At 41.5% G+C, this 27776-nt stretch overlaps 2 protein-coding genes across 4 annotated transcripts; one reads left to right on the top strand and one right to left on the bottom strand.

The window, feature by feature from the left end:
- Positions 1 to 35: 35 nt before the first annotated feature.
- gsk3ab (glycogen synthase kinase 3 alpha b) lies at positions 36 to 16668 on the bottom strand. 2 transcript variants are annotated; one of them, XM_062422461.1, is made up of 11 exons: positions 16429 to 16668; positions 16137 to 16322; positions 9692 to 9879; positions 9410 to 9493; positions 8230 to 8340; positions 5332 to 5462; positions 4855 to 5059; positions 4473 to 4568; positions 3646 to 3832; positions 3388 to 3465; positions 36 to 3064 (listed from the first exon to the last, which is right to left on the bottom strand). In XM_062422461.1, exons 2-11 carry the CDS (start codon positions 16309 to 16311, stop codon positions 2997 to 2999), a joined length of 1323 nt encoding a protein of 440 aa, XP_062278445.1. In that variant the 5' UTR covers positions 16312 to 16322; positions 16429 to 16668; the 3' UTR covers positions 36 to 2996. The 2 variants fall into 2 exon arrangements, with proteins under 2 accessions (XP_062278445.1, XP_062278446.1); XM_062422462.1 differs by having other exon boundaries at positions 16137 to 16668.
- A 4426-nt stretch (positions 16669 to 21094) lies between these two features.
- znf526 (zinc finger protein 526) lies at positions 21095 to 27688 on the top strand. Of its 2 annotated transcripts, none has more exons than XM_062421749.1 (8): positions 21095 to 21288; positions 21877 to 22375; positions 22694 to 22863; positions 23938 to 24033; positions 24132 to 24904; positions 25012 to 25147; positions 25236 to 26861; positions 27103 to 27688. In XM_062421749.1, exons 2-8 carry the CDS (start codon positions 22072 to 22074, stop codon positions 27271 to 27273), a joined length of 3276 nt encoding a protein of 1091 aa, XP_062277733.1. In that variant the 5' UTR covers positions 21095 to 21288; positions 21877 to 22071; the 3' UTR covers positions 27274 to 27688. The 2 variants fall into 2 exon arrangements, with proteins under 2 accessions (XP_062277733.1, XP_062277735.1); XM_062421751.1 differs by having other exon boundaries at positions 21095 to 21452.
- Positions 27689 to 27776: the final 88 nt, after the last annotated feature.

Below are 27776 nucleotides of genomic sequence, written 5' to 3'. Positions count from 1 at the left end.
TATGAAAGGTTTAACCAGCAAATTGTTCATCATATTACTGATGGTCCTCTTATCTGTATTAAAGGTCACAGCCTGTAATGATTTAACATGCTGTTTTAATGTCATTATGACTTGTTTTTCAAACTGTGATCATGTAAACATCTCTTAATTATTCAAATATAATTCAATCATGAATGCGAGACAGAAACAGTTTCATCACTTTATTAATGAGTTTAATTATTTATACCAACAAACGAAAACTGTCTCTCTCCCTCCATCCCTCCCTCTTCATCATTATCATCATCATCATCTCCTTTATCCAACCGTTCTGTTCCCCATCAATGACATTTTACCCTCAGACAAGGGTGATAAAAGAGCAGGGTCACAGCAAATTAAAAGCTAAGTGTGACAGATCAGAAGATGAAAATAAACATTAAAATAGCACATTTAGTCAGCTCTTCGTTTGGGAAAACGTCAGGAGTACAGAGAGTAATGTCCATGGTTTGCCAGCACATACAAACACACATACATTCCCTGCAGCTGTGCTCAAGAAACTCCAAGAATCTGAAGCATACACACTGAAATAACAGGTCGACCCCGTTACACTCACAGTACACACACAGTAAGCGGAAACAGGAGACGGTCGGACATAGGAGATGGTACATGTCAATGGAAGATTCATTCCCCCCCCTTTCCTCCAGACACACATACACACACACACGCACAAGCACACACACACACACACACACACACACACACTGATCTGTGCTCCCTCCCAACATCACAGCCCAGTAGATCCAGGAGCTTGTAACATTCCCTTCACATTGAAGTTAAATGGAAAACTGGAGTTCCACCTGTTGGCTAGCTTGTGCACCTGCATACACACAAGACCACTGATTGCAAACACACTCCAACGTCTGGATCAAAGTACAGTATCTTGGATGTGAAATCATTTTGCATGTGACATTGCTGGACTAAAATTTGGAATTAAAAAAAGAACAAAAAAAAAATCGAATCCCTCAATTTTACCACCCTGGTGGAAAAGATCCCCCCTCCCCCAAAAAAACACAATACAATAAATAAACAGTTATGACGACATTTATGGGGGAAAGGGAAAGTCATGAAGAGAGAAATGGAGGGAGAGAGAATAAAAATGAAACATTTTGTTCTGTTTTTCCCCTCCTGAACCAGGGACTGAAATGTATTTACAGACTGCGACTGAGGATAAACAGTCCGGACGATGCTGTGCCGGTCTACTAGAGAAAAAAAAATTACAAGAACAACAATATAATAACAATAATAACAAAAATAACAAAATAAAATAAAAGGAACTTGTATATTTACAGTTTAGCAGTGAAAAAAGAGGGAAGAGAGAAGCAGAAGGTATGAGGACAGAAAAGAATGGGAGGGGAGGCTCCAAAAGCTGTCGGGTTTCAGGGGTTTGAGCATCATTTCTGGTCAGATTATTACTAATAGTGGAAGTTATATAGTGTGGTCAACTTGGGCTCAACATGCACATCTGCGTGGTGGAAGAAAGAGTCTATGCCGACAGCGGACTGTTAAGCTGCGTCAGTCATTCAAGATCAGTTCCTACCACCATTACAAGACAGGAAGAACATGATATGAGCGTCACAGGCGGGCTCTCTGGGAAGGAGGCGAAGAGGGTTTTCGACAAATCACTCTCACAAACCAAACAAAATTCACTCGACGCATGCACATGTTCGCCCGCACAAAAGATAACTGTGTATGCTAGCTTAAATGACAATGAAGATATCAGGTGAGCAGTGAAGAGCGGCCAGTAGTCTCTGTACCCTCTGCAACCGATGCCAATCTTCAACGTAATCATGCTGATATGAAACTCAACACCATTAAAGTGACATAATTAATGAGGTGGCTTTACACCATACAGTGCTAGGCAACTGTGTTTATGACATTTGAGACACCAAGGCTGCTATAAGATGCAAACGGAGCCTCACAACAACTCCCTCTGTGTGAAGTTATGTTAACAGCCGGACAGTACACATAACCTCGCTCCCTTGCTTACCCTCGACTCCCTTTAGGGATGTGCAATACTCACTTGAGAATTAACAGGAAACGCTCAGTTCCCAGCTTAACCAATGAAAATGAGCTTATATTTAAGAAACTGAAGATGTGCACTCTTCTTGTGTAAAGCTCCCTCTCTCATTCACATAAAAGGCAGATCAGGAGCAAATAATCAATGTGGCGCCCTCCTTTGTAATAAAATTTAAAATCACCTCTTACCTAAAATGACAAGGACAAAAATCAGCCAATAGGTTTCTCTCTCGGGGATATTTTTTTGCCTTTTAAAAACTCTTCATGTGTTCACCGTTGGGCAGGGTGAGCAGACAATACTTGAGTAGAGTTCAGGGTAGAAAGTGACAGAAGAGCCACTAGTCTACAGAGTGAGTTGTACGATTCAACACTATGTCCAGTACAAGTGTCCCATTTTTGGCCCTCCTAAGGATGATTGTCAATATTAGTCAGGCCTAACGTGCGGCCCTCATTCTCAACTCCAAAGCCAATCTGGACTCCTTTCCATGGCACCACAGCCATGCATAAAATTAGCTAATGCAAATAAAATGAACATAAAAAGGGATAAAAGTCAATTTATAGATTATAATACAGTAAACCCCTCTCCTCATCCCCCAAACATCATACCCAACCAATGTAAAGTTTCTCTATTATAACAGGCCAGACAAGAGCCACCCTGAACTTATATATGCAGCTTATATTAAGCTCAAGCATGGATACTTGAATGTCCATCGAACAACCCACGCCTTCCTGAAGTTAGCAGCCACAGAAATTGCTTTCTATTGGAAAATGGTTAACATTCAGGGAAAATAGCGATGTTGAGTGTTTATGTGGGTGTGTATAGTTTTTTTTCCCTTCTATTTTAAGGGTTTGGAGCCAGGAGGAAGGTTGAGAGGGAGGAGAGTGGAGGAGAGAAAAGGAAAATGGGGGAAGACAAAAAGAAAGGATGACAGAGGGATAGATGCTCAGGTGCTGTTGTTGATGGATCCAGGTGCTGAGCTGGGCTGGGCGGTACTGTCTGACACACTGCCCTCTGCAGGAGGAGAGAGAGCACATACGTCACCAACACAAAATACAAAGAACTAGTCACATTTTTGGTTAACAGTCGAGTGCTGATAATAAACTTTTTGGCACCTATGAATGTGATTATAATGTGTCACTTGTATATCTTCAGGTGGCGTTCATAATGGTGTAAAAAGTTGTTTTCTGATTACTTATTTTGTACAGTCACTAGATCTCTACGGATAAATAGTCTAATAGAAATTGACAATGAATTAATAAATAAATACATGTCATCCTCAATATGGTCCATACATGAAAACTACAGTATACAAAGAGTATAAATGTCATACATACCATGTGAGGCAGGTGATGTCTGTGCACGAGCGTGAGGAGGAATGAGTGTGGAGTTCAACTGGGGCTGGATTGACAGCTCTGAGAGAGTAGAAATGTTTAATTAGAAATAAAACAGTATACACCCATTGAAATAACAACTGTGTTAGCATTTAAAGGCAACCTACATCGAACATTTAAGTGAAGGACATCAGAGGTCATAAGCCTAAAAAAATACATAGTAGAGAGAAAAAAAAAAGAACAACGGGAAGGTAAACTGACCAACGGGACTGAAGTTGAAGAGGAGCGGCAGTTCTCGTCCGCTGGGCAGACGGGTGTTGGGCTGGCGCAGCTCGTCAAAGAAGGCGTGTGCACATGCCTCCAGGGGAGACAGCCTGGTCACCGGCGTGTATTCCAGCAGTCGAGAGCAGAGAGCGATGGCCTCTGGTGGGGTACGAGGCTTAAACACCTGGTGACAGACATTCAGCAAAACTATTTAGAGCTCTGTATTAATGTATTCTGGAGAGAGAATAAGATCCACCAGGAATATGAGTTTATGTAAATCTATACTGTATGTGACAGTGTGTGTGTTATTATGAATATATACTGTGCACATTTTGCCTGGAGAGCTGCCAGGGCACCTTGTATGGAAATTAATTGAAAGCTCAGCCACAATAATTTCGATGAATTTTATTAAATCTGAATGAAAATGTTTTGAATAAATTTGTGTTGATTTTAACCCAGAACACTATGTACAAAAATGTGAATCAACTGCACAAAAATAAACAAATATTTCCATTTTTGTATATTTTGGGTCACTTTAAGTTTTAGATTTCAGGCAAAAGAAATGTTTGGTTCTTTTTTTTTTTACTGCTTTTAAAATGTAAAAATGGTTCATATCCTGCATTTAAAGAGACAACAAATTCATTGAATTCTTAAAAAAGGACTCAAGAAAATAAAACAAAATAAAACACAGAAGTCAAATGGTATTTTTCCTATTCCAAAAAGAGCACCAAAGCCTTTTCAGACTAAAATAAACACTAAAATCTCACACTGATGAGTGTATAATTAATATCCAGCATCAATATTCTCCATTAATGGGAGCATACCTTTGTCCAAGGGTGTGCTTTGATCTGTGGGAATTTGAACTCTGTGTAGTTAGGGTTCATCTCTCGGATCTGCTCCCTCGTTGGTGTCCCCAGAACCTGACGAATACAAGTAAAAACTTAATATTCATAACTATTACTCACAGTTATGGATATGCACTGTATACCGTACATGAAAATGGGAATAACACACATATCACACACACAGTCTCTTTATATCCAACCTTGTAGTGACACGAATATTGCACCATCAGGCTCTGCTAAAAGTAGCTTCAATTCTGTAACTTAACACCACACCTCTCTTGCTGAAACTCTTTTAATATACTTTCTTGTGCTATCACTTTCACTTCATTTTTCTCCCCTCTTTGAAGCACCCTTAGTGTACCTTGATGATCTCTACTAGCTGGTCCACACCGCTGTCCCCAGGGAAGATGGGCTGGCCTAGCAGCAGCTCAGCCAGCACACAGCCGGCCGACCAGATGTCAATGTTGGACGTGTAGTCGGTGGCACCAAAGATGAGCTCTGGGGCACGATAGTACCGTGAGCAGATATAGGACACATTCGGCTCCCCCCGCACTAGCTGCTTTGCACTAGAAGGCAGTAAAAGAAGGGAGATGAAGCAGAAAAACAGAGTTCAGGAGGAGAGTGTCAGTCAACATGAACTTTTAATTTGTCAGTGTATTTGCTTTCACAAAAACCACAGCACGTAAACAACCAAGACAGGAAGGTAAGACGATGCATGACAGATACTGAGAAAGAGTCGCAGACACAAACAGACAGCCGACTGAACGCAGTCAGTGACCACAATGGAAAGAATGATAGTGGCAGACAAACATGTCCAGAGGCAGCGTCTGCTACTGACCTGCCAAAGTCACACAGTTTGAGGATGGCTGTCTCTGGGTCCACCAGGAGGTTCTGGGGCTTGATGTCTCTGTGACACACGCCCTGGGAATGGATATAAGCCAGACTGCGGAACAGCTGGTACATGTACACCTGAGGGGGGAAACAGAGAGGGTTGGCATAAAGCTCACAAGTGTTTAACAACTTAGACAGTTGTAATGATATTTAAGAAGTTTGAATACAAGTTCCCTGTTGTCACTTTTATCACGTCCTTTCCTTGTTTTTGTGTTTAGTGCTTGATTAACGGGTGGTGGCTTAGCTCCAAAGCCCAATTAAATGCTTGATTTAAATATAATGTGTAACCAGAAAGTTACACTTTAGTGAAGCTTTTTCTGTGACCTTATCTGACTCGAACTAAGATTGAGTCAACTAAGGCAGTGGCTCCAAAACAGAAATGCCTCAAAGGGATTGCATGATAAATCTCAAGAGTTGCAAGATAATTAATGGTACAGTAAAGAAGAAAAATATTGTCTTTGGAGAGAAAGTAGTTAATATACGAAAGAAGGATTTCAAATTCAGAAGAATTAAAATCATACGGTTTAAATTAAGACTTTTCTCTCATATTTGCTCAGTGTTCATGTGAAAATTCCTGAAAAAAAAACACCAATCCTTTTTGAGTCAAACGGCTCACAATTAATACACGTAATGGATCAAAATTAGACAATTTTAAGTGGGCACCAAGGAAAAAACTTAGAAACCACAAAGTCTAGCTAGACCTAACTATGTTACTGTACCACAAATATTATCAAATCAAGTATGGGCAAGGGCAAGTATGAGCATGAACGTCCTTCATGTGCCAGTCACTTCTAGATGTGCCCTAATTGTGTTTTCGTGCACGGTGTGGTGAACGTTGAAGAAGCAGCTGGTAGTATCTGATGCAGCCTGCAGTAGCACGTTTCTAAAACAAAATACAACACCGGAGGTCACACTTCTCCCTTAAGATGTGCTAACACCCACATCCAACCATCCATCTAATATTTGTCTATGCATCCTGGGTCAATGATGTCATCCAGGAGTGAAAAAAACGCTCACAAAGTTAAGTGTGCAGCCATTAAATGTGTCCGTGGCATGCAGACACAGTAAGCATCTTAATAGGAGAAATCGCTGTCATCATCACCATTATCATCATTATTACCCACATGATGCAGTGACAGCAGGCTGGCCACAGATTACAAAATGATTACAGACAAGATGACTGAGGGATGAGATGATGGTTAAAAAGGGGGCAGAGAGCAAAAGAGAGAGAAAGGGAGAGAGAGAGGTGAGGAGGAGAGGCACAGCAAAACCATAGGATCCGGGGGAGACATAGGGAGCTAGAGGAGTCCAGACATGCTGTGATGGAGCTGTGTCGCTGGAGGAAGCAGGGATGACAGAGGAAGAGAAAAAAAAAAAGGCGAGAGAGAGATCGGTTTGCATCTCAAAACCACAGGGGAGCGGCAGGCTGAGGTGGGGAAATGGGCCATGAGACATATATAATGTCTTCTGTGCTGCTACAGTCACAGTAAACACGCTCTCTAAAATGAGCACCCTTTAAAACAGCCAACCAAGTTTATTGCAAACAGATTAATTCCCCCGAGACCATCTTTCCCATTCTGCTCTCATAATCCTTAAACAGTGAGCCGTCTGTGGAAAACAAACAGGAAAACACTTAGCCGTTCATTACATCACAGGCAATTACTGAACAAAACTTTCACTTTCCACTGAACTCCTTTGAAAATGTGTACAGTAACTGATGAAAGATAATCTACATATATCCTATTTTGCATGTAAGTCGGTGAATAGTGAAAGCAATATTACAAATCTCTGATCTGTGGCAACAACTCAACTTGTAAAGCGGCAGACCTTCTAAAACGTATTACTCAAAGGTCTCATCTGATTTTTATTCAAGGTCAGGGGTCCTCAGGGGGGTTTATGCTTGTGCATATTCAAAGTGGGCTGACAAAGCATCTCTCTTGTTCTTGTTTTTGTATAATGAGCTATTCAAGTGGCCCACAGTACAACCTGTGCTCCTGTTGGTCGGTCCGACTCGTTTCACAACCACATTCGCACTGGTTGTAGAAACTGTGTGAAAACGAAACATTCTGTATCTGCGATCAAGGAGCCGACAGCGAATTCTCCGGTGTAACGTTAATACGTTTTAACTCGGCAGCAACAACACACAGTCTCTCCAGCAGTTCATGTCACCATGACAACGGTGTCAACGATAGGGAAATAAGCCATATTAAAACCACAATCATCTGGGCACAGGATCGCTGTGAATGGTCTCCAGATACAGTGTATATATTCAACGCCACTAATAGTTTATTGATCAAACAATTTATCTCAAAATAGAAAACGCTACACTTAATAATGTATACATAACATGACATATGTCGTCTGGATTTACCTGCTGTTCGGTTCGTATACTGCATTTGATTTTTGTCTTACTGGGTTACCTACTGGCAGACCGGATTTCAGCGCCTCCCAAAAGACTAATTAATGCAGCATTATAAGTTACACCGAAGTGCATTTCAAATGTATTAACTCCTGATCTCATCTGCTTGCTGGGTCAAGCAGATGAGAACAGGTTACTGAGATCAGACTACTGACAGGAATTAAATCATCGCCTCCGCTAGCTTGTTACCTGAAAAAATTAAATACAGGTTTGTCTGTTGTCATATTTACTGCTAAGCTCACTACAGACCTTTCAGTTTATATGTGTATATACATAAATTGAGTATTTTATTGCTGAATAACTGACTGAAATAAACATTTTATCACCTGTAGAGGTATAGTGAAGCAGTAATGAGAAAAACGTCCTTGAGCACACATTGTTTTTGTGTTTGTGTTTGTGTGTCTGTGCATTCAAGTGTCTACCAACCTTAACATAGATGATGGGGATGGTGGTCTTGGCCTTGTTGAAGTGCCGAGCCACCCTGTACACTGTCTCAGGGACAAAGTCCAGCACCAGATTCAAATAAACCTCATCTTTCTGGAAAGAAGGAACAAAAAGATTGTACGGTTAGGGGTGGAAAGTCTAAACCTGTCGAAATCAAAATTAATAAGAAGAAAAAAACAAAACAATATAATTAAATATGTTGGATTGTGGGCGAGTAAACAAAAACTATTTATTGTAGCTCTTTGCAGTGATGAGCTGATGATGGAAGACCACTTTTAGAGTGACAAGAAGAGAGAAATGAAACACTTAACGCTTTGCACTTATTATCTCAAATGACTATCGGCTACATTACGCATAATTAAGTTAACAAGTTGTACAGTACTGTTGATAAAGCTCATTGACACTGCCTTTACACTTTGGAAGTAATAACACACATCTGTCATTATGAGAGTAAACACAATTGATTAGCTTACCATAGTAAATATTGCTAAAGTACATTGAGTGTAAACACTGTTTGAGAGTGTAATCACTGTCTGACTCAATACAGGAGAGGATATTCAAGTTCATTGACTCCAATTTTCAGGTTCTTAATTCATTACTTATCAAATCTTTCATCAAGTTAAAATACTACAAGTTACAAAGTGAGTATCTCTATTCTTTTTCTGTGCTATTTGCCAAATTTATATGGCAATATTTTAATATGGCACCAAAAGCAGTATGTACCATTACACACACATATGTAAAGAATCTAGAGAAGTAATGATTAGTTTCTAGGACGTACACTTCCTGAGGGATCAAAGGGTAAACTCACTTGTCACAATGTCAACAGTCCAACATTTTGTTGCTCAAGTTGTGAGCGAGATTTTAAACCCATCTGTCATGTTTGGCCCATATAACTCATGTTTTGTCAGATGCAGATAATTTGAAGCCCAAAGCAAAACCACATCAATGATCTGAAAGAGTCAGCAAAATTGCTTGAACCCACAAAATGTAAAGAGTGTGAATACAAGCTACAACAGAGACCAAGCTCTACTTGTCTAAAACATGCCTCTGAATCACTCCTGATACATGCACAATTAAATAGCTGGGTGTGGAGGCCGAACGCTGCATAAAGAAACTTGAGTCCTACGACATAATAAAAGTTGTGTTAGTGGATACACACCTTCTCACCACTGGAGTAGAAGAAGTAACGTAGCCTCACAATGTTGCAGTGGTCCAGTTTCCTCATAATTTGCAGCTCCCTATTCTGTGATGAAGAATGCGAGGAGGAAAAGGGAAAGAAAGGAAAGGAAAGGCAGAGAGTGAATTGTGGATAAAAACAGTGTTCACAGTAAACTGGCACAGGTCTTTAATTAAGGACAAAACTGAGGAACAAAATCCTCTTTTCTGTTAACGTCTGTCTTTTACTGTAATTAACTGACCGAGTGAATCAGACTACACATACCTTAAACCTCTTGTCTTGGAGAACTTTCTTAATTGCCACCATCTCCTGGCTGTCAATGAGGCGAGCCTGGTAGACCACTCCGAAGGAGCCATTTCCTATAACCTTTATGTCTGTGTATGACACTTCCTGTGGGCGATCTGGGCCCTGGCCGGGTGTGGCTACCACTGTCGTCACTTTGCCGCTGTCGCCTGCAGATAAGAGCAGAAATACACCTGGTCAGAGAGATCCTGAAGTGATCAGACTTGTTCCTGTCGAGAAGCGTGCGATGACTTCACTCCAAAATTAAACATCAGCCATTTCAATAAATGAAACATACTATAAAAAAAGAAATGGCAAAAAAAATCAACTTCTCTCACAGATAAAATGATCTTTACACACATGAGAAACACAGTGATATAACCCCCTGAAGTTTAGCCTATTCCAGTGTCCCTGAGGAAAGAGAAGCTAAATATCAACAAGCACTCGCTCCTTCTCTAAATGGTTGTGACCTATGTGTTGGCTCCCCAGACACACTCCACTGGGTGGTAATGAGCTCCTGATACTTCCCACAACACTTTCTGCTGCTCTCCTGGGTGAAACTATTAAAAAATATAAACTTTAATACAGGAGAGGAATGTGTAATGGGTCTCCTGGAGCTGCATTTTGTCACAGGTTGATTCCTTCTCATCATAATTCAGAGGGACTCAAGTCTGTAACAGTATGCTACACACATCACTGCTAAAACGCTGAACATCATAATGCAAATAAATACCAAATAAATTGCCAAATGAAATTAGTTTCAGTTCTCCCTGGAGCGAGCTTCGTCACTTTACTCACCCACTTGTTTACTCTCTCTCTCTTTCTTGCTGTACGCCTATGGCTCTTTTTCTGGTGAAGTCGTGTAAATGTTGTTTAAACGGCAATAACATTAAATTCCCATTACAAATAAGAGCGCCCGTAGCAGGACAACACAAAATTAACCCAGCTCAGGACAAGAATCACAAAGCCTGGACGACATATTCAGATTAAAGGTTCAACGCGTCTTATCTGTGTGAGTAAATTATTACAGACTCAGCATCCCCATTCAAATAATATACATAGACCCACCAGGATGAGATGATGTGAAGCCTGATAACATCATAAATAGCTAAAGGAGCAAGTGAGAGAGCTTTAACACTGTTCAGTGAGGGTAAGAGTAAAAGGTGAGTGTTTTAAACTAGTCAAACAGTGTCGCTGTCAGGCTAATATTTGACCTTGTAGAAAGATGAGATGCTCACGATCTAACAGTAACTGACAGCTCTCGTTAGGGTCAAGGAGCGGCTCAGTGTTTTACGCCCATGCACGTGTTTGGGTCAAAAATGATCTGACAAATCGGCACCAGAAGCAATGACACTGGGAGGAGGTGGGGGGTGGGGGGGGGGAGAGAATAGTGGAGAAGAGGCCCATTGCCAAAAGGCTTGTCAGAGCCTGTGATAAAATTGCGTGGACAGTAGCACACCCAGAAGTGCTACCATTTCCTGGGCTTGCTCAATTCGCCTGTCTCAACAGGACCCCTCCTGATCACTAGTAGGTCTCAGAGTCTCAAAATGGAGTCAGACAATGAAGCATTTTGGCCTTTTCCTCCAAGCTCACTACAACCAAAAATAAAACACACCACTGTGGCTTCACCTTCACCTGATATTTCTGTCTATATGAACACAGTGGCTTTAATATTAACATTTTGACTTATTTCTTAATATGCATCATTAGCACCTCTACTTTTTTTCTTTATAAAGACACTAACTGTCAAGTTTTTTTGCTTTTTTTAAAATAAAAATGTCCACCTTAAACTTTTTTCCAAGGTTAGCAATAAACAGCAGCCAACAGCGTATCCACATGATGGGTCTCTAGATTTGATCTCCACCCTCGGGTCAAGAGGAAAATATTCAGCTTTGAGATCAGTTGCTGTGCGGTTTTTTTTACACATTCGTGTTCTCCGGCTACACAAAACAGTGTTCCCTCTGTGTTTCCTTTTAGCATCACTTTCACACTCTTCTTCTTTTTTAAACAAGTCGAGTCAGAGGGGAGGGCATTAAATATGGAGCAGCTGTGGCATGATAGTCCCCCTGAATAATGAATGCAAAGATGAGCACTCTGCCCAGCTGTCAGTGAATGGCTTTGGTTTCTGGTACGTCAACGTGCGCCTGATGAGTAAGAGGAAAAAGACGAGCAGGGTGACTTCATCACACCCACACCCTTCATCACACTTAAAAATGCAATTATCTTGAAACTCATCTGTAAAGTGGGGAAATTCAGGTACACTATGGACTTGATCAAATGATCAGCTGATGCATGATAATGTTTAACTAATATTTTATAATTTGTGGCCTGAGTGAATATTAACAGTACATTTCCTGATATTGGTTGGTGATGTAACAGTAAGGCGTGGCTCGGATAAATCACTTCAACGCTAACGATGTCTTTTAATCCATACAGCTGCATCTTTACACTCCCCTACAATAGAAGGTGCTTCAATTAACCAGAAGCCAATTAGAGCCAGATAATATACATGTACAGGACAAATAACTATCCTTAAATATACTGACCAGAAAAAGTGGTTTAAAATGACAAATTATTAGCTCTTCATCACAGCTGATGTGCAGTTTATCTTCCTGTTTCTTGTCACACTGGCTCAAGATGGCGCTCTTCACTAGCAGTCAATTGATCACACTTATCGATTACAATACCTCAACTCTGTGTTTGTCAGGTTCAATACCAGTGCATGCATGCCCCCCCCCCCTCCCGAATTTGAACTTTTTATATCTTAGAGCATACTCAATCATTCATGCTTACTCATTCATATGCGAGGTAACATGAGGACAGGGATAGCTGAGGGACTGAATACTGAGTTTGGAGGCCGGCTGTCACTGAATAAAACACTGACTTTCATCATGATTTTGATGAAGAAAAAAGGAATTTAATGTGGACCGGTCACATCACACTGATATCCGTTTGTATTTGTGTAAATGTGGTTTCAGGATTTGAGGGTGTGAAGGAGGCAGCTGTGATTTCAAAGGCTGTAACAGGATTTAAGGTCCCAGTAAAATAATTTAGTCTCCATCCACTCAAAAATGCTTTTTTCTTAGAAGAACTTTACTTAAATGTTTGACATTCATTGTTCAGAGTGATTAATGTGCAGTTTGACACTGGGAGGCATTTCCTCTGTGCATTGTGCACTTAGGAGCAGGACTTGTGACATCAAAAATAGTTTGGAAGCCAGTCATTGTTCAGTACACAACTTACACAGGTGTGATGTGGAAACTTAAAGATCTGGTATCATGTCCTTTTTTCTATAAATCTTTCCTTACAGAGTTTGTAGCTGCTGAACAACCAGCACTCCTCTGGTGTCCTGCTAAACTACAGAATTCAACAAACACATTCGTCACAGTGAGGGTGTGGCGGTGGGTTCAAACTTTGACTTTCTGGTGTGACGTACTAACAGGTTACGCTTCAATGCTGCGACCTCTTGAGCTGCAAATTTCAAAATTTCAAATAACTTCAAAAAGGACGGAGGACATTTTACAGCACAGCAGGGCATCCATAATCACCCTAATCCATCCAAAGGCTCATTTTTTTTGTTTTCCACAATAAAAGCCCTTTAAAGCCTCACTTGAGACACTGAGAGGATTTTTCTGTCAAGTTGGAGACATCTTGTGTCCAGCAATTAAACTTTTGAAATGAAAAATATTTGTACAGTCATAGATTCAGGATTTTTTAAACAAGGAGGAAGTAGTAGATGTAATTTTAAGAATCTTTAACTAGGTTATTGAACTTTTTTTGTGGAAAGGAAAATATCAGACAATGATTATTCAAATCAGAGTATTACCATACGTTTTAAAACATATCCGGAGGGGATCTTTAATACTTCTGAAATGGGTAACTACTAGCAGAGAGGTATATTTTAATATTTTAGAATAAGTAGGCCAACTTTGAAAGTGTCATGGGTAACAGATACAAGGCAAATCCAGGGACTTTAGCACGGTCTCTCGTGACACTGTAAAAAATTAAAGCAGGGATTAATGGGGCTAAATAATAAATATTTTAGGTATAAAAAAAAAGATGTCTCCACACTGCTACGATGTGTTGAAAACTGTCAATAATGAAATCTGGTGTGGACTGCTTGGTGAAATTCATTATCTATATTCTCATTATTTGATCAGACTATTCTTGTGAGCCACATTTAAATATGAGTTTACCTTTTCTGTTAAATGACAAAAGGGCACAAATATTACATAAAAACACACTGAGGAAAGCATTGTTTATCTAGCACTATGAAGACTAATGTTATATTTCCACGAGTATCAGGACATTTCAAATGATACCCAAATCTATTGTCATCACCCCTATCAGCTTTGATAAGCCAAAATGGTTACTTATGTTTTTTTCTCCTCTTTTGGTAAAAAAAAAAAAAGGTCACAATTTAGCTTCACCGGCATCACTTTATAAATAGTGGGACAAAAGTCAATTGGTGCCACTTCTGGTTGTGTTTCAGTATAGATGAAGGCAATATTTAGTTCTGTTAACAGGTAAGTGAGTAAATATAAAATGGTGACTTGTTGATGTTACCTGTTAATCAAAAGTAACAGTTATTCCTTCCTCTAAATACACATTTATCAAATATTGCTACATGCTGCCAAGTTGTCAGAGTAACAACAAGTATTGGCATGGGGTTTGTTTGGGCTGTTGGTACAAAAACCCCCAAAGCTATTTAGGCTTTTTTTGACATGTCATAGTTAAAACGATCAATCGAGGAAATAATCAACAAATTAAATCGGTAATGAAAATAATCATTAGTTGCGGCCCTAGAGGCAATGTAAAATGTTCTTTACATTACTGCTACACAGCAACCACCAGGTGAACATCCTACTGTTGGACAAGCTTAGTTTTCCCCCATGCACATTAAAAAGATGAGACTGGCCTTCCCAGATTTATCCACTTCAGAGAGCTTAGTTTAATAAATAACCAGATTTAAAATAACGAGGTTAGTTTGGACTAAAGAGCAAAAGGTAGAGATAGAGTGATGTTTTCAGATTTAGCCAGCTTAGTGTCCACGTAGTCTAAAATAGCACTTTTCTTTGTGGTTTTGTAGGATCCTGGTGGCTCGGACACAAGAACAATGCTCTCAGAGACCAGAGCAGATCCTGATGGTCAAAGACTTAGACCTTCTGAAAACTGAGCAAGGAAAAGAGAGTCATCTTGCATTCAAAAGCAATGGATTCACCTGATGGTCACACATACTTTAACACTTAAGACACGGAAGCTTGAGTCAACTTTGCCTTCTTTTACCTGTTCTAATTATCAATAAAATTAGTATTATTTGTCAGCCCCATTTAAATACACTTCCCCCTTCCTATTTTTGGACTATGCTATTTAAAAAGTGCTGTGATGCTCCTTCTGCACACCTCTGTGTAACCCCACAGATCTCAAACCAATTGCCACCACTGCATAGCCACATGACCCCTGACCCAACCCGCAAGTTCTTGTCATCACACCAACATAACAAACTGGAGGGGACTTTGCTGATGGCTAAAAAAAAACACAGGACTTCCAGTGCAGAAATGTTCAACCAACCAATTAGTGTAAAGTAGAGTAAAAGTGACAGCCTGCTTATGTGTCTTATGTTATTTAATGCAGAGCTTGTCTTCCACCTGATGGGTGCTGGCAACAACCACACAGGCAACAAGCCAAAATACATGTTTGCCCAACTGTTTCCACTACACTACAGCGGAATTTACTCACTTTACTGGAGGTCATTTCATAGATGACCTGGGATGGATTGATGTACTTTATCAGCTGCCCTAAAACCTACGCTTGCATGCAGGCAAGTATAAATGTGGTGTAAGCCATCAACAAGAGAAGATTAAAAATCAATCCACTTTCTTTAAGCGTGAACCATCGTTGGCCTTGTCTGTTACAAAAAAAAAAAACTATGTGCAAGATCAGACTGGACGGGGGACGACGCCTTAAAAACTTAAGACAGATCATTTTCAACCTACTCTTTCCAAACGTTAGCAAGCTATAGTTAGCTTTCCACATCTGCTATTTATGACGAATATGTTAAAGCGTCGGCTAACACTAACTCTATAACAGACTTAGGTCACTACACCACAATAAGGGTTAGTTAATGTTGCCTTAAATTGCATAACGTTATTTTCCGTCGAAATGTCACCAGGTTGGATTGAAGCTCTGAGCTAACGATAATGTTAGCAGTGCGATAAAAGCCCTTGATCGCTGAGGCTCCTTAATGAAAAACACTGCTAGCGTTAGCCGGTCAGCTAAAAGCTCGCTAGCTCGGGTTAGCTCCGCGGCAGTGATCCGACATTAGTTAAATAAACGCCGAGACATCACGTAAAAAATAACGCACAACCCGAACCGTTGTAACACACTGTCAATCGGGTGTACGATTAAAACACAAATGAATACTTACGAGGCAGTTTCAAATTCCCAAAGCTCGTCGAACTGCTTCCACTGGCTTGTGAAGCCCCAGTCTTTCCTGTCGAGCTTCCGCCGGCTGCTGCTGATCCGGCTCCGGCTGCAGCGGCTCCGGGAGCTCCGGGAGGCTCAGCGAATGAGCTGGTCCTGGGCCGCCCGCTGCCGCTCATATTTGTGAGAACTAAAGCCGGGGCAAGGGTGAGCGGTGTTAACAGCCAGACAGGTACAGGCTTAAGCTATATATGTGTGTATTTTAGTTTCCGATATAAATTAAAAACTACACTTACAGCGTTTCTATTCAGGTTGCCCGTCTCCCCCTTTCTTCCTCTGTACAACGGTGATGGTGGGGGACTGGGGAGGTTGACGCAAGACGACGTAAACATTCACAAGGGTTCATGGGAAATGTATTTTTTAGGAACTACGAGCCCAGCAACAGATTAGTAGTTGGGTTGGTAGTTAGGTTAGGTTAGAAGTTGATATCCCGATGTCTCTGGGGTTTTTTTTAGGTTGGGTTATGGTATAAAAAGTAACATACAGGGTTGGGATGATTACTTTGGGAATGTTAGAGGTTACAGATGACTAGTTACCCTACTTAAAATGTAATGCGTAATGTAAATATTTCAATTACTTAATCCAAGTAATGTAATTTATTTGATTACTGTTCTAATAATCTAACAAATGTTTGTGTTTGTGTACGTGGAAATGTACTCATTGAGCCCACCAAAATCTAAGTGTTTTTCATGGATACTGACATGATTTATAAGGGAACTCATTTCTTATAAAGCAAGATTTATCTCTCATTTTGAAAATGTATTCATTAGTAGATTTTGGAATATAAAATAAAGATATTTTATGACAAAAGTCAAAAGTCTGGCCTAGGCATAATTGGTACTGTGACACCATTTAAGCCCATATGTGCTCCAAATAAACCCACATCATAATTTATCTACAAAATATAAAAATATATTGTTTTCAAAGAATTGACTTCAGATGTAACCCCCTTTGTAATCATCAACATTAATTGCACATTTGTTCTCAGTAGCTGTAACGGATTATAGTTACATTAGTTTTGTAGTTAAATTACGTGAAGCAGTTACATGTAACTAGTTACTCCCCAACACTGGTAACATACCACTTTTTTTCTTCTTCTCAGCACTCTTTGTTTTGTCATTTAATTTTTTATTGAATTTTCAATGATAACAGTAACTTCCATGGTTGCAGGATTGGTGATACAGGTTTTGGTTCTGGTTCTGGTTCTGGCGTACACATTGTGAGACATGGTGTATGGAAAGAGGAATATAAAATAATCAGAAAGAAAAATATAAACGCAAATAAATCTAACTCACATATATAGAAGTCAGAAATTCAGTTCATAACAGCTGTAAAGGTACAAAAGAGTTCCCAAGGGATTGTCCCATTGTCCATGTTCCCCTTTCAGTCTGTTAAACATAGACTCATAAGATGAGGTCTCCACCGTGGCATTTCGATTCCTTCAAGTCTGGTGATACAGCAGTTTTCCAGTGTCTTAAATAATTTTGGAGGCTGTGACCAAACCCACCATAATAACAAAAAATATTCCTTTTGATACATTTGGTTATGATGAATGATGAATGTCTTTATTGTCATTGCATAGTTCACATACAACTAAATTTGCTGTCTCTCATAAAAGAAAACTGTTCCATTCACTCTGCTCAACACACATTCACATACACACATAAAATAGAATAACTAAATATAAGTAGTATAATAAAGTGCTGTAAAAAAGATCAAGTGCTTTAAAGAAAAGGCTAGGCTAAAGTGCATATGCAGTTATTGCACATCAGTCCGTGGTGATGCCATTAAGATTATTGTGGAGGGAGGATGATTGGGGGGTAAGAGTTCGGTTCATGTTTATGAATGTCATGTCAGCACTCTTCACTTCTTTGCAGTATCTGTATCCTGTTTGCAGTTAGCAGACATAGTTTCATCTGTTTAAATCTTTTCCGGATCAAAGTTGCTAACTAACGAACCTTGTATATTCAAGGAGACAATTCTGAAACCATACAGACATCCACCGAAGCAAAGGACTGGAGGAGAAAAGGAAAGAAAAGGACAGTACAGAAGGTAGTTGAGCTATATTTAACTTAACTTTGGACTTCATTATAAGGACATTACTGCTTTGCTTGTAAGTTGTCACTGTTATAGTGTCTCCAAACAAGATTTAAAACAAACTCTTTGATGTAAGGCATACACACGTTGTGATCAGATATTTCATTTCATTTATAGACAAACATCTGGACATCTGCATAAGTACAGGTGGATGAACACACAATGCAAGGAGAATGGATGACATGTCAGGAAAGAAGCAGTTTGTTTTATTTTAAAAGAACTAGACCCAAGAGGTTTTGTCCAGATGTTTGTTAATGTTCATACATGAACAATTAGCTTGCAATTACTTTTCTATAAAATATAAAAATATCTATAAAAATAAACTTTCTCATGCCCACGGGATAGTATCTGGTGTGCACCAGAATCTTATGTTACTTTATTTTTCAGGCTGTGAGCCCTAGCAAGGTCTCTATGTTGTGTTAGGTGAAGTGTAGCAGGGCAAGGAAGACAGATAGCAAACAGGACCCCAAGTGGTGGTTGAGGCAGAGCAAACAGCCCTCATTTATTGGCTTGTACAACACAAAACAGACACAGAACACTTGGAACAAACATTCTGCATAAAGTTATAACACAGACAGTGATGTTAATGGTTAAAAATAAGTGTTTTCAGTGGTACAGTGCTCAGGAACACTTCTTACCTTACACAACACAAAACAAAATCTACTGTGGCTGCAGAGGACCAATAAGTCCTAAAACTACAGCAGAGCAAAAACAGAAACATATTTTTTTTAAACACACACAAGAACACCATCTGCTAGCAAACATATAACTCACTCCCTTTCATCTACCCCCTCATTGTTTGATGGCATCTCATAACATAGTTATGACTCATGAACGTAGTCGTTGTATTCACAGGGGGTTGTTTGTAAGAGCTAATACGAGAGCGACTGGGTCTAGGATGTCTGCAATACATCAGATAGTATGGGCTATAGCCAGCAGAGTCATGTTGAGTACAATTATAGGTACGTGTCATTGTATTAATATACTCATGCCAGAAAGGCTTGAGGTCGGGGTCCAAGGTGCCCAGCATGGTCATCAGAGCAGAACTGAACCTCTCAGTGGTTCCATTTCCTTGAGGGTGGTATGGACTGGTGCATGTTTTGCAAACATTTCTTACCACTAGGCTCTCAAAGTTGACCCCCTGATCAGCTTTGCTTTGCTTGGAACCCAAAACAGCAGAAAAGGCTGACCAGAGGAGCTCTGTGGCCTGCTGTGGGGGGCTTCCTAAGACAGCAATACTCACACAACACTTTTACATCTTGAAACCTCCTATGCCATTAAAAGCATTCTTGAATCAGAGTGAATATCAGTTTGAATTGAAGGTCTCACTATTCAGTGACTCCTTGCTTAACATCCCAGACTCTGCAGTATAGGGTACCATCTTTTAGGAGAAGAGAGAATAATCTCCCCAGTTCTCCCTTCTGGTTTGGTGTTCGATGTTCTGCAGTACAGAACGGCCTCTACAACTGGATCATCTTGCTCTTTTGTCTTTTGTTGCGGTGAGTTATGCCATCTTCCTCCATGTCTTTTAGGAGTTAACAGACATCCTGCCAACTAGGAAAGTTGTATTATACAGTATGGAAGGAAGAAGGGCTTTTGATCTATCAGGGGAATCTCATGTTGTACTGTTTTCATGTGTGTTCAAAATCCGTTGAGTGTTGTGAAAAAATATCCTCAGTCTATTCCAGCAGATGCCTCTCAACAGCAGCTCCACTTAGATCAACACAACAAGTTGTCACCCAGGATGTGGGCGCACAAACTTGTCATGACTTTAACACACTAGACTCTGCACAGCATACACTTTGGTTCTCATCATCTGGCTGTTCACCACCTCTTGAACACTGACTGTCATCTTTCAACTGTAACACATCCCGAATAAGGAATGCATCTGCCAGATGAACATATGGTTTGAACAGTACTGATCATGCAGATAAATTCATGACGATGGAAACATGACCCTTTTTCATATAAGCAAGAACCCTGCACACCACGAAGTGTTGCGTCAGCTGGGTGGGCTGAAGACCATCTATTGCCACATACAGTCACCAGCCAATTCATTAGGTACACCTGTGCAACTCATTCAATCCAATACAACAGCTCTGCTATAAATTCTACTTTTTCAAAAGTTTTCTGCATTGTCAAAAAAGTGATAATTCTACTTTATGTTTATTACTGAGGTCGTACTAGGTGGTCGTGGTGTACTGAGGTGAATTATATTGACTGGTGTTCATAATATTTTGTATGTTAAATATTATGTATGTTAATATCATGTATGTTAACGGAATGGACACACACACTTACCTTTTAATGTCGACTGACAACAGCACTTTACTCCACTTGCACTGACTGAAGATATTGAGAAAGAATATTTTGTTTCTTTGAATATGAAAATACTCAGAGAAATGACCATAAATAAATCTTGTAATTTCTTGTAATACACCACCATCACTGACTACGACCTCAATAATAAACATAAAGCAGAATTATCACTTTTTGGACAGTGTCAAAAAAATATAACATACAACATAGTTGTTTTTTCTTGTCCTTTGAGGCTATGGAGAATTAAAAAAAAATAGCATAAACAAATAAATAGCCTCAACATAACCAAAATTGTGTATTATTTAATCAATGCTTACGCATTTTTTGTTCTCCATAAGAGGCTCTGTATGATTGGCTCCTAACAGTTGACAAAAAACTACAATACCCGTCAGTAAGCATCGTTTATGATTGACAGTCGGGCTGTCCAATCACAGCCTGTGAAATATTGAGAGCTACCGCATTGGGCGGGACTTAGTATCACAAGAATGGAGGCGAACGGCGGGCAAACATCTCATTACACGTTTTGAAATGTATTTTTCTCACGGATACCTTTCATTTATTGGATCTCCATGCTGCGGATGGCGATAAGAGACTGAAGAGGGACTAACGAGAGGACGTACGGGTGTGTGAACGAAGCGTGATGGCTCCACAAGGGACCGTCCAACGAGAGTAAATGAGAGGTAAGGGGAAAGAAGGGCCCGCCGTCGCAGCCGGAGAGCTGCGGGGAAAAGTGGGTAGCGCCGCCTGACGGACCGCCCGGTGAACCGGGGAGCCGCTGTCAGGATACCGCGGTGCCCGAGAAACAGGTCTGCAATATCAGAGGGAGCGCCGCCAACAGCTCTCTGTACGCCATCACACACTGTAAACAAAGATACGAGGCACATTCATGAGCATAATGAGACAAGTGGAGGATTAGTGAATAATTTAATCTGATAAATTTGCTACTGAAGTGGTTGTCGCACTGCTAATAACAAGAGGGCCATCTGTTAGCTAACGCCGGGAAATTGCGATGTTTTTATTCGGGTTTGCTCCATTATGTCTCTGTATTAACACCTCTTTTCCTTTCCTTTTCATCGCACACAATAATGAAAACTGTATTGTCTCAGTCCGTGTTGTGCGAGACAAACACTGAAATCAAATGTTACTCATCTGCATGGCTGCCAAAGCTTGCACATAGCTGTCGATTTATTTATTGATTTAGCAGATGTTGACCCAAATGATTAAATATTACTGCATGTTAATGCTGTTTTTTGTCTTGTTTGCTACAGGTGTGTTTTTATTCTGGCCTCCTGGACACAAAATCAGTCATCATTCATTTGACATAGCAGTGAGTTTGTAGTTAACTCTCACTGCCTGATGACCCATCACAAGCTGTGAATGACAGCCCTTTGTATGATACACTTACAACATTAATAAGACAACACACACACACACACACACACACACACACACACAGTGCCAGCATGGCTGAGCAGCAGGAGGAGGCAAAGGGTGTGTATGTGGAGCACCAGTACATGTGCAGCGAGTGCCACCAGCTCTTCAACACGCTGGAGGATGTGCTGGTCCATCAGCAGATCCACACAGGCCAAGAAGGAGAAGGTGAGGGGGAAGCAGAGGAGGCTATGACCATCCAGGGTGTCCCAGAGATGGGGCAGGGCCAGCAGTATCAGTGTCTGGAGTGTGGGACGCTCCTCATAAACCCAGAGGAGCTGCTGCAGCACCAGGAGATGCACATGGGAGAAGCTGGAATGGAGGTGGAGCAACAAGGTGAGGGATTATTTATTTATTTAAGTGTGAATGCTTTATAAACTGGGGTGTGTTGAGATATGATTAACCTAGATTGGCGGCACATGATGCAACATCATGACACTCTGTGCAAGTGGATTTAAGCTGTTTGATAAGAACATTTATTTTTTCATTGCAATAATTCAGTCATATCAGAGTGGCCAAACAATTCTCTGTAAAATAACTACAATTTCAATTCTTTATTCTATTTTATTTAGTTGGATCGGTTTTTGTTTTTTTGTTTCTCATGGCCATAAGTAATAGTGAAATAAACTCTAACTGTGTATGATCGTTCCTCAGAGCTGTGTGAAGTTCTGGAGACAGAGGAAGCCGGGTCTGATGCTCAGTTGTCTGGACCGGTCCAGTACCAGTGTCTTGACTGTTTAGCGCTGTTTGACTCACCTGAAACCTGGCTGGAGCACAGGCGGACCCATAGCAGGAGCAGCACACACAGTAACACCGAGACCACGGTAAGAGACCAGACATCATGCAGAAACGTTCATGAGAAACTGACTCAAATGCAACTTTAAAACATTTTTTGTTCTAATCTGGGAAGTAGAATTAATTTCCATTTTACTGCGTTAATACAAAAGTAGCCTTCCTGTCATTGTCACCATGTTTGATAATTTAATAAATTTACTGAAGTTCCTCATTAAACTGTTGGTTACACACCAGTGGATCAATTAGTGGAGGCCATATTTTGGCTTGAAGACTTCATAAAACACTCCACATTATTTTGTCTGTTAAAATAAGTTGCTACATTAATTTACTTCAGTTACACCAGGAACATGTTATTAAATAAACTAATAATAAAGATTATTCTGCAGACATATTTGCATCCTAGTACTACATGTAAATGATCAAGTGTATTGATATTGTCCATGGAGAGTTTTGTCCCAGGCAGTCAGAGTGGAGTCGGTCTGTGAAAAACACATTTTGACACAAACTGGCATTTGATAATACCGGATCAAATCTCATTGTAGAAAAGAATGAGACATATACAGTTAGAGCAGTAAAAGTAGTAATTTTCTCATATTTTCCACTGTGCTGAGTCATTCAGTCAAAATATTTGTGACCGCAGTTAAAAAGCAGTGTTAGTTTCATTTTCTTACAAATCCTAAATCAAGCACTCTGAGAAATCTCTGGATGATACTATTGATATTTTTTATGAAAATAGAAGTGATGAACCATGTCTGACTTAACATTAATTACATTCAGATCTGTCATGTACACTACAGACTGGACCAAAGTCAAACATTTATCTCAGTGACTGTCTGATTTGGGTTGTACAGGTCAGCACAGATCTGCTTGCTGCAGCTGCACTGTAATTCTAAAAAATACTACCTTGAATGAGCATCGCAGGCGAAATGCAGACATCCAGTCTTTTCATAATCTCCTAAAAGAGATGACTCAGAGTGACCGCGGTTATGAACTGTCAGCATGTTTACTATTCTAAAATTAATGGGAAAATACCAGACTTATTTTTTTGTGGAACTGCATTCATGAAGTATAAAGAATTTCCTAACTTGTGTCCTTTGCAACAGGAGTATGTGCTACAGCCTGATGGCACTGTAGTTCCTCTGAACAATGTGCAGAACTACGTGCTGAGTGAGCAGCAGGCTGGGGAGATTTTGGCACAGGTACTTTGATTGAAACATCACAATAGAGGCATTTATTCAAAAATGAGATGAAGGGGTTTGATGTTTCATGGTCATAAAATCCTCTGTGTCTACTTCAGGTACTCGCCCAGCAGCAGCAACAACAGAAAAAACGTCAGTGTCACTCCAAACCTTTCACTCCTGCCCGGTCCGCCCTGCTCCCCCCAGTGACACCGACCCCCGGTTCTGCCACCATGCATCTCCAAATTCTCACAGCTCAGGCTCTGGCTGACAGCTCCTCCACTCCTGCTCAGCGCCGCTCCAAGATGCCCTCTCTATTGCCTTCTGTGGGGCGAGGCTCTTCGGGAAAGCTGGGGGTTCTGGAGAACGGTGTCCAGAGACTGGAGTTAAGGTTGGCCCCCAGGGTCCAGGATGACACCCAGCAGCAGTCAACAGAGATGGTGGTTATCCACCCTTATGAATGCTCAGAATGCTCCCTTCTTTTCCAGACCCCAGAGGACTTTCTCCAGCACCAGGGGGAGCACTTCCTAGGTCAGGACAAAGAGAGCGGAGAGGCGGGGGTCATGACTGGCTTTGAAGAAGTGCGAGGGAGAGAGGAAACTGCAGAAAAAGTGGAGGACATTAAGATTAGAGTAGTGGAGAAGAGACCGACAGTCTGGGCCAAGCCGCAGCAATGTGAGCTCTGTAACCGCACATTCACCTCCATTAACCGGTTGACTGCTCACAAGCGTGTGCACGAGCAGGGCACGCACGAATGCCCCGAGTGTGGCAAGGTATTCAAGAAGGCAACATCACTGCAAACGCACATGCGCACTCACTCAGGTGTAGCCAGGTACCTGTGTGTGGACTGTGGCCATGGTTTCACCACGGAGATGACTCTCATCATGCACAGGTAAAAGGCTCGAGGACACCACAGCACCTCAGATAACAGTGAGAAGATGATAGAAACTTTTGATTCTTTTATTGTCTATTTAATTCTTCCATACTTGTGTCTTACAGGAAGTCCCACACCGCAGACCCTCTTCACAAATGTCAGTTCTGCAACAAAACCTTCACCAACATGACCAAGTACCTCTACCACCGTCGGACCCACCTCAACCAGGACACATCTGTCACGCCCGCCCCTGTCTCCATGGTACTAAAATAATCATACCCCCTCCTAATTGTTCAGCCTTCAGTTAGTTTGATGTTTCAATGTGACATACCCCTGTTTTCTTCTGTAGGTTTCGGCCCCAAGAAGAGCGTCTCTCTCTGCTCTTGCCATCCTACAAAGAGCAAGAGAGAAGAAGAATTCTTACACTGAAACGACAAAGATAAACCTGCTGGCCCCTCTCACAGAGGACGAGATAGAAAAATTGGAAGAAGATCATATAAGCAATTCCCAGAGAAAAGTGGAAGGAAGTGAAGTGGAGAAGCAGAGAGAGGACATTAATATGAAAGTGTCTGCACCACTTGATGGCAGCAATGACACCGGAAAGGTAGAAGGTGCTACCAAATGTGGCTTAACTACCAAACCTGCTCCCTTAAATAACACTGTTGTAGAAGTCACATCTAGCTCCTCTGGCTCAGGGGAAGCTGCTCCAGCTGCATCATCGGACAAAGGAACTTTCTCTTGTCGTTCATGCTCTAAGACGTTTCCCTCCCAGCTGCAGCTAGTTCACCATCGACGCAAGTCACATGTCGCTGAGCGCAGCTTTCTATGTGGCATCTGTGGAAAGTCTTTTAAGAAGCAGATCCACGTACGCAACCATGTCCGCACACATACCGGCGAGCGTCCCTTCCAGTGTTCTGACTGCGGGAAAACCTTCTCATCCCTAGCAAATCTAATGCGGCATAACCTCATCCACTCTGGCGTGCGCCCATACCGCTGTGAAGTCTGCCACCGCTCCTTCTCCCAGTCCTCCAACCTCCGTCAGCACAGCCTGCTGCACTCTAGTGCTGCAACCCTGTCCTGCCCGGACTGCCCCGCCACCTTCCGCTGGCCCACCAAGCTAGCAGCACATCGCTACACCCAACACCCAGGAGCTCCCGCCCCTTTCCCGTGTCCCCACTGTGAGGCCGGCTTCCTGTCCAGGAGACAACGAGACAGCCACTGTCTGGAGCAGCACCCCACCCTGGTACAAGCTGGTGCAGAGACAGAAGTGAGCAATGACACCCACAACCAGGCAGAGTTCAGCAAAGATCTCCCCTCAGAGCCCTCCACCTCAACCACAGCGGAGACGGAGCCTGAAGATCCCACCGGTCTGGTGCGAGGGGGACTAGACTGCAACATTTGTGGGAAGAAACTCAATTCTCCTGCCAACCTGCGACTTCACAGACTGAGCCACTTCGCTTTGGGCCCCGGGCGGCCGCGCTGCACCCCAGGGAAGCGGCCCAAAGCCCACCAGTGCCCTGTGTGTGGTAAACTGTTTGTGTCTTCCTCTGGAGTTGCACTTCACCAGCGGGTCCACACCGGCGAGCGCCCGTTTCCCTGCCAAGTGTGCGGCAAGCGCTTTCGTCAGAACACACACCTGCGAGAGCACCTGCGCACACACTCGGGCGAACGTCCATTCCGCTGTGAAGTATGCGGAAAGGGTTTCATTCAGAGTATGCACTTGGCCGAGCACCGTCGAACACACACGGGCGAACGGCCGCACGTTTGTCCTCAGTGTGGCAAAGCGTTCAAGACCTTCTCCAACCTGAGGAACCACAAAAAGACCCACGCCAGGCAGCAGAGGTTAGATGGAGAGGCTGCTGCCCAAGTTGCCATGGAGACCAGCTCTGCTGTGGCAGTGGTCGATGCCTCGGCTGTCGAGCTAGCTAACGGGCAGCCTCAGCTCATCCAGATCCAAACCTCAGATCTTCAACAGGTCACAACTGATTCCCAGTTGACTAAAAAACATGAAACTACTATTTGAAAGCACTTATCGATAAAGATTACGTGAGCTGGTTTGCACATGAACTATGCTTAGTCCTGTCGAATAAACCATTAATACATTTTCAAATTTTGACTTTTAACACTGAAAGAAGTTTATTATTACTGAAATTGGTCTGTGTGCTCATTCTGCATCATTAGTTGAACTAAACCTGAATTTTGTTTCCTCCTCATAGGCGCAGGGCACCCCCACTATCATGTGTAATGAGTTCGGTGAGACCATAGCCATCATTGAAACCAGCGAGGGAGGAGCGCTGCCTCTGGAACAGGCCTTGGAGATCTACCACACAGCTTTGGAGAACGGCCTCGCCATGGACACGGTCGCTGTGGACGGACTGCAGCTCTGAGGACCAACGGCCTCGACAAAAACGAGTATTAATTCTTGAGAGCTATCACTGAATTGATGAATCTAATGCTAGTCTTAAAACTGAGTGAAAGAAAGACTAATTAACTACTGAGCAGTTCAGAGCGTCAGATAATTGCATACTGAACGTAAATGCCATAAAACAGCTAAATTCATAAGTTCAGCAAACAGACCAAAGTTTCTCTCCTTTCTAAGGAAGGGATCAGTGTTAAAATCAACTGAAGTGATAAAATACTAAAATTAAGGATATAGCTTTCATTATGAATAAGGACCATTGGTTGTGCCTCCGATGACATTTGTCGTCTTGTATGATTCATTTTCTCATTTATATGAAATGGATGTGATTTTTTTTTCCTTCTCTTTAAAAGTCATGCTGTCAAAAGCAAAGTATTTGTTGTAAAAAGATGAAATCAATAAATGTTTTTTCATGATCATCGGCTGTCTCATTCAACACAACCATATGACGAGAGGTGGTGAAGACTCTTC

This window comes from Scomber scombrus, chromosome 7, assembly GCF_963691925.1.
Source record: "Scomber scombrus chromosome 7, fScoSco1.1, whole genome shotgun sequence".
NCBI lineage: Eukaryota > Metazoa > Chordata > Actinopteri > Scombriformes > Scombridae > Scomber > Scomber scombrus.
Note: the sequence above shows the minus strand (reverse complement) of the source record. Positions and strands in the feature narration are given on the sequence as shown.

What these genes read in the sequence shown, in the direction of transcription:
- gsk3ab (XM_062422462.1), bottom strand. Translation starts at nt 16,311, where the DNA reads ATGAGCGGCAGCGGGCGGCCCAGGACCAGCTCATTCGCTGAGCCTCCC. An exon ending in TGGGAATTTGAAACTGCCTC is followed by an intron (nt 9,880 to 16,136) that starts GTAAGTATTCAT and finishes TCTTATCTGCAG; the next exon opens with GCGACAGCGGCAAAGTGACG. An exon ending in AGCTAGTAGAGATCATCAAG is followed by an intron (nt 4,569 to 4,854) that starts GTACACTAAGGG and finishes TGTATTCGTCAG; the next exon opens with GTTCTGGGGACACCAACGAG.
- znf526 (XM_062421749.1), top strand. Translation starts at nt 22,072, where the DNA reads ATGGCTGAGCAGCAGGAGGAGGCAAAGGGTGTGTATGTGGAGCACCAG. An exon ending in CGCCCGCCCCTGTCTCCATG is followed by an intron (nt 25,148 to 25,235) that starts GTACTAAAATAA and finishes TTTCTTCTGTAG; the next exon opens with GTTTCGGCCCCAAGAAGAGC. An exon ending in AAACCTCAGATCTTCAACAG is followed by an intron (nt 26,862 to 27,102) that starts GTCACAACTGAT and finishes TCCTCCTCATAG; the next exon opens with GCGCAGGGCACCCCCACTAT.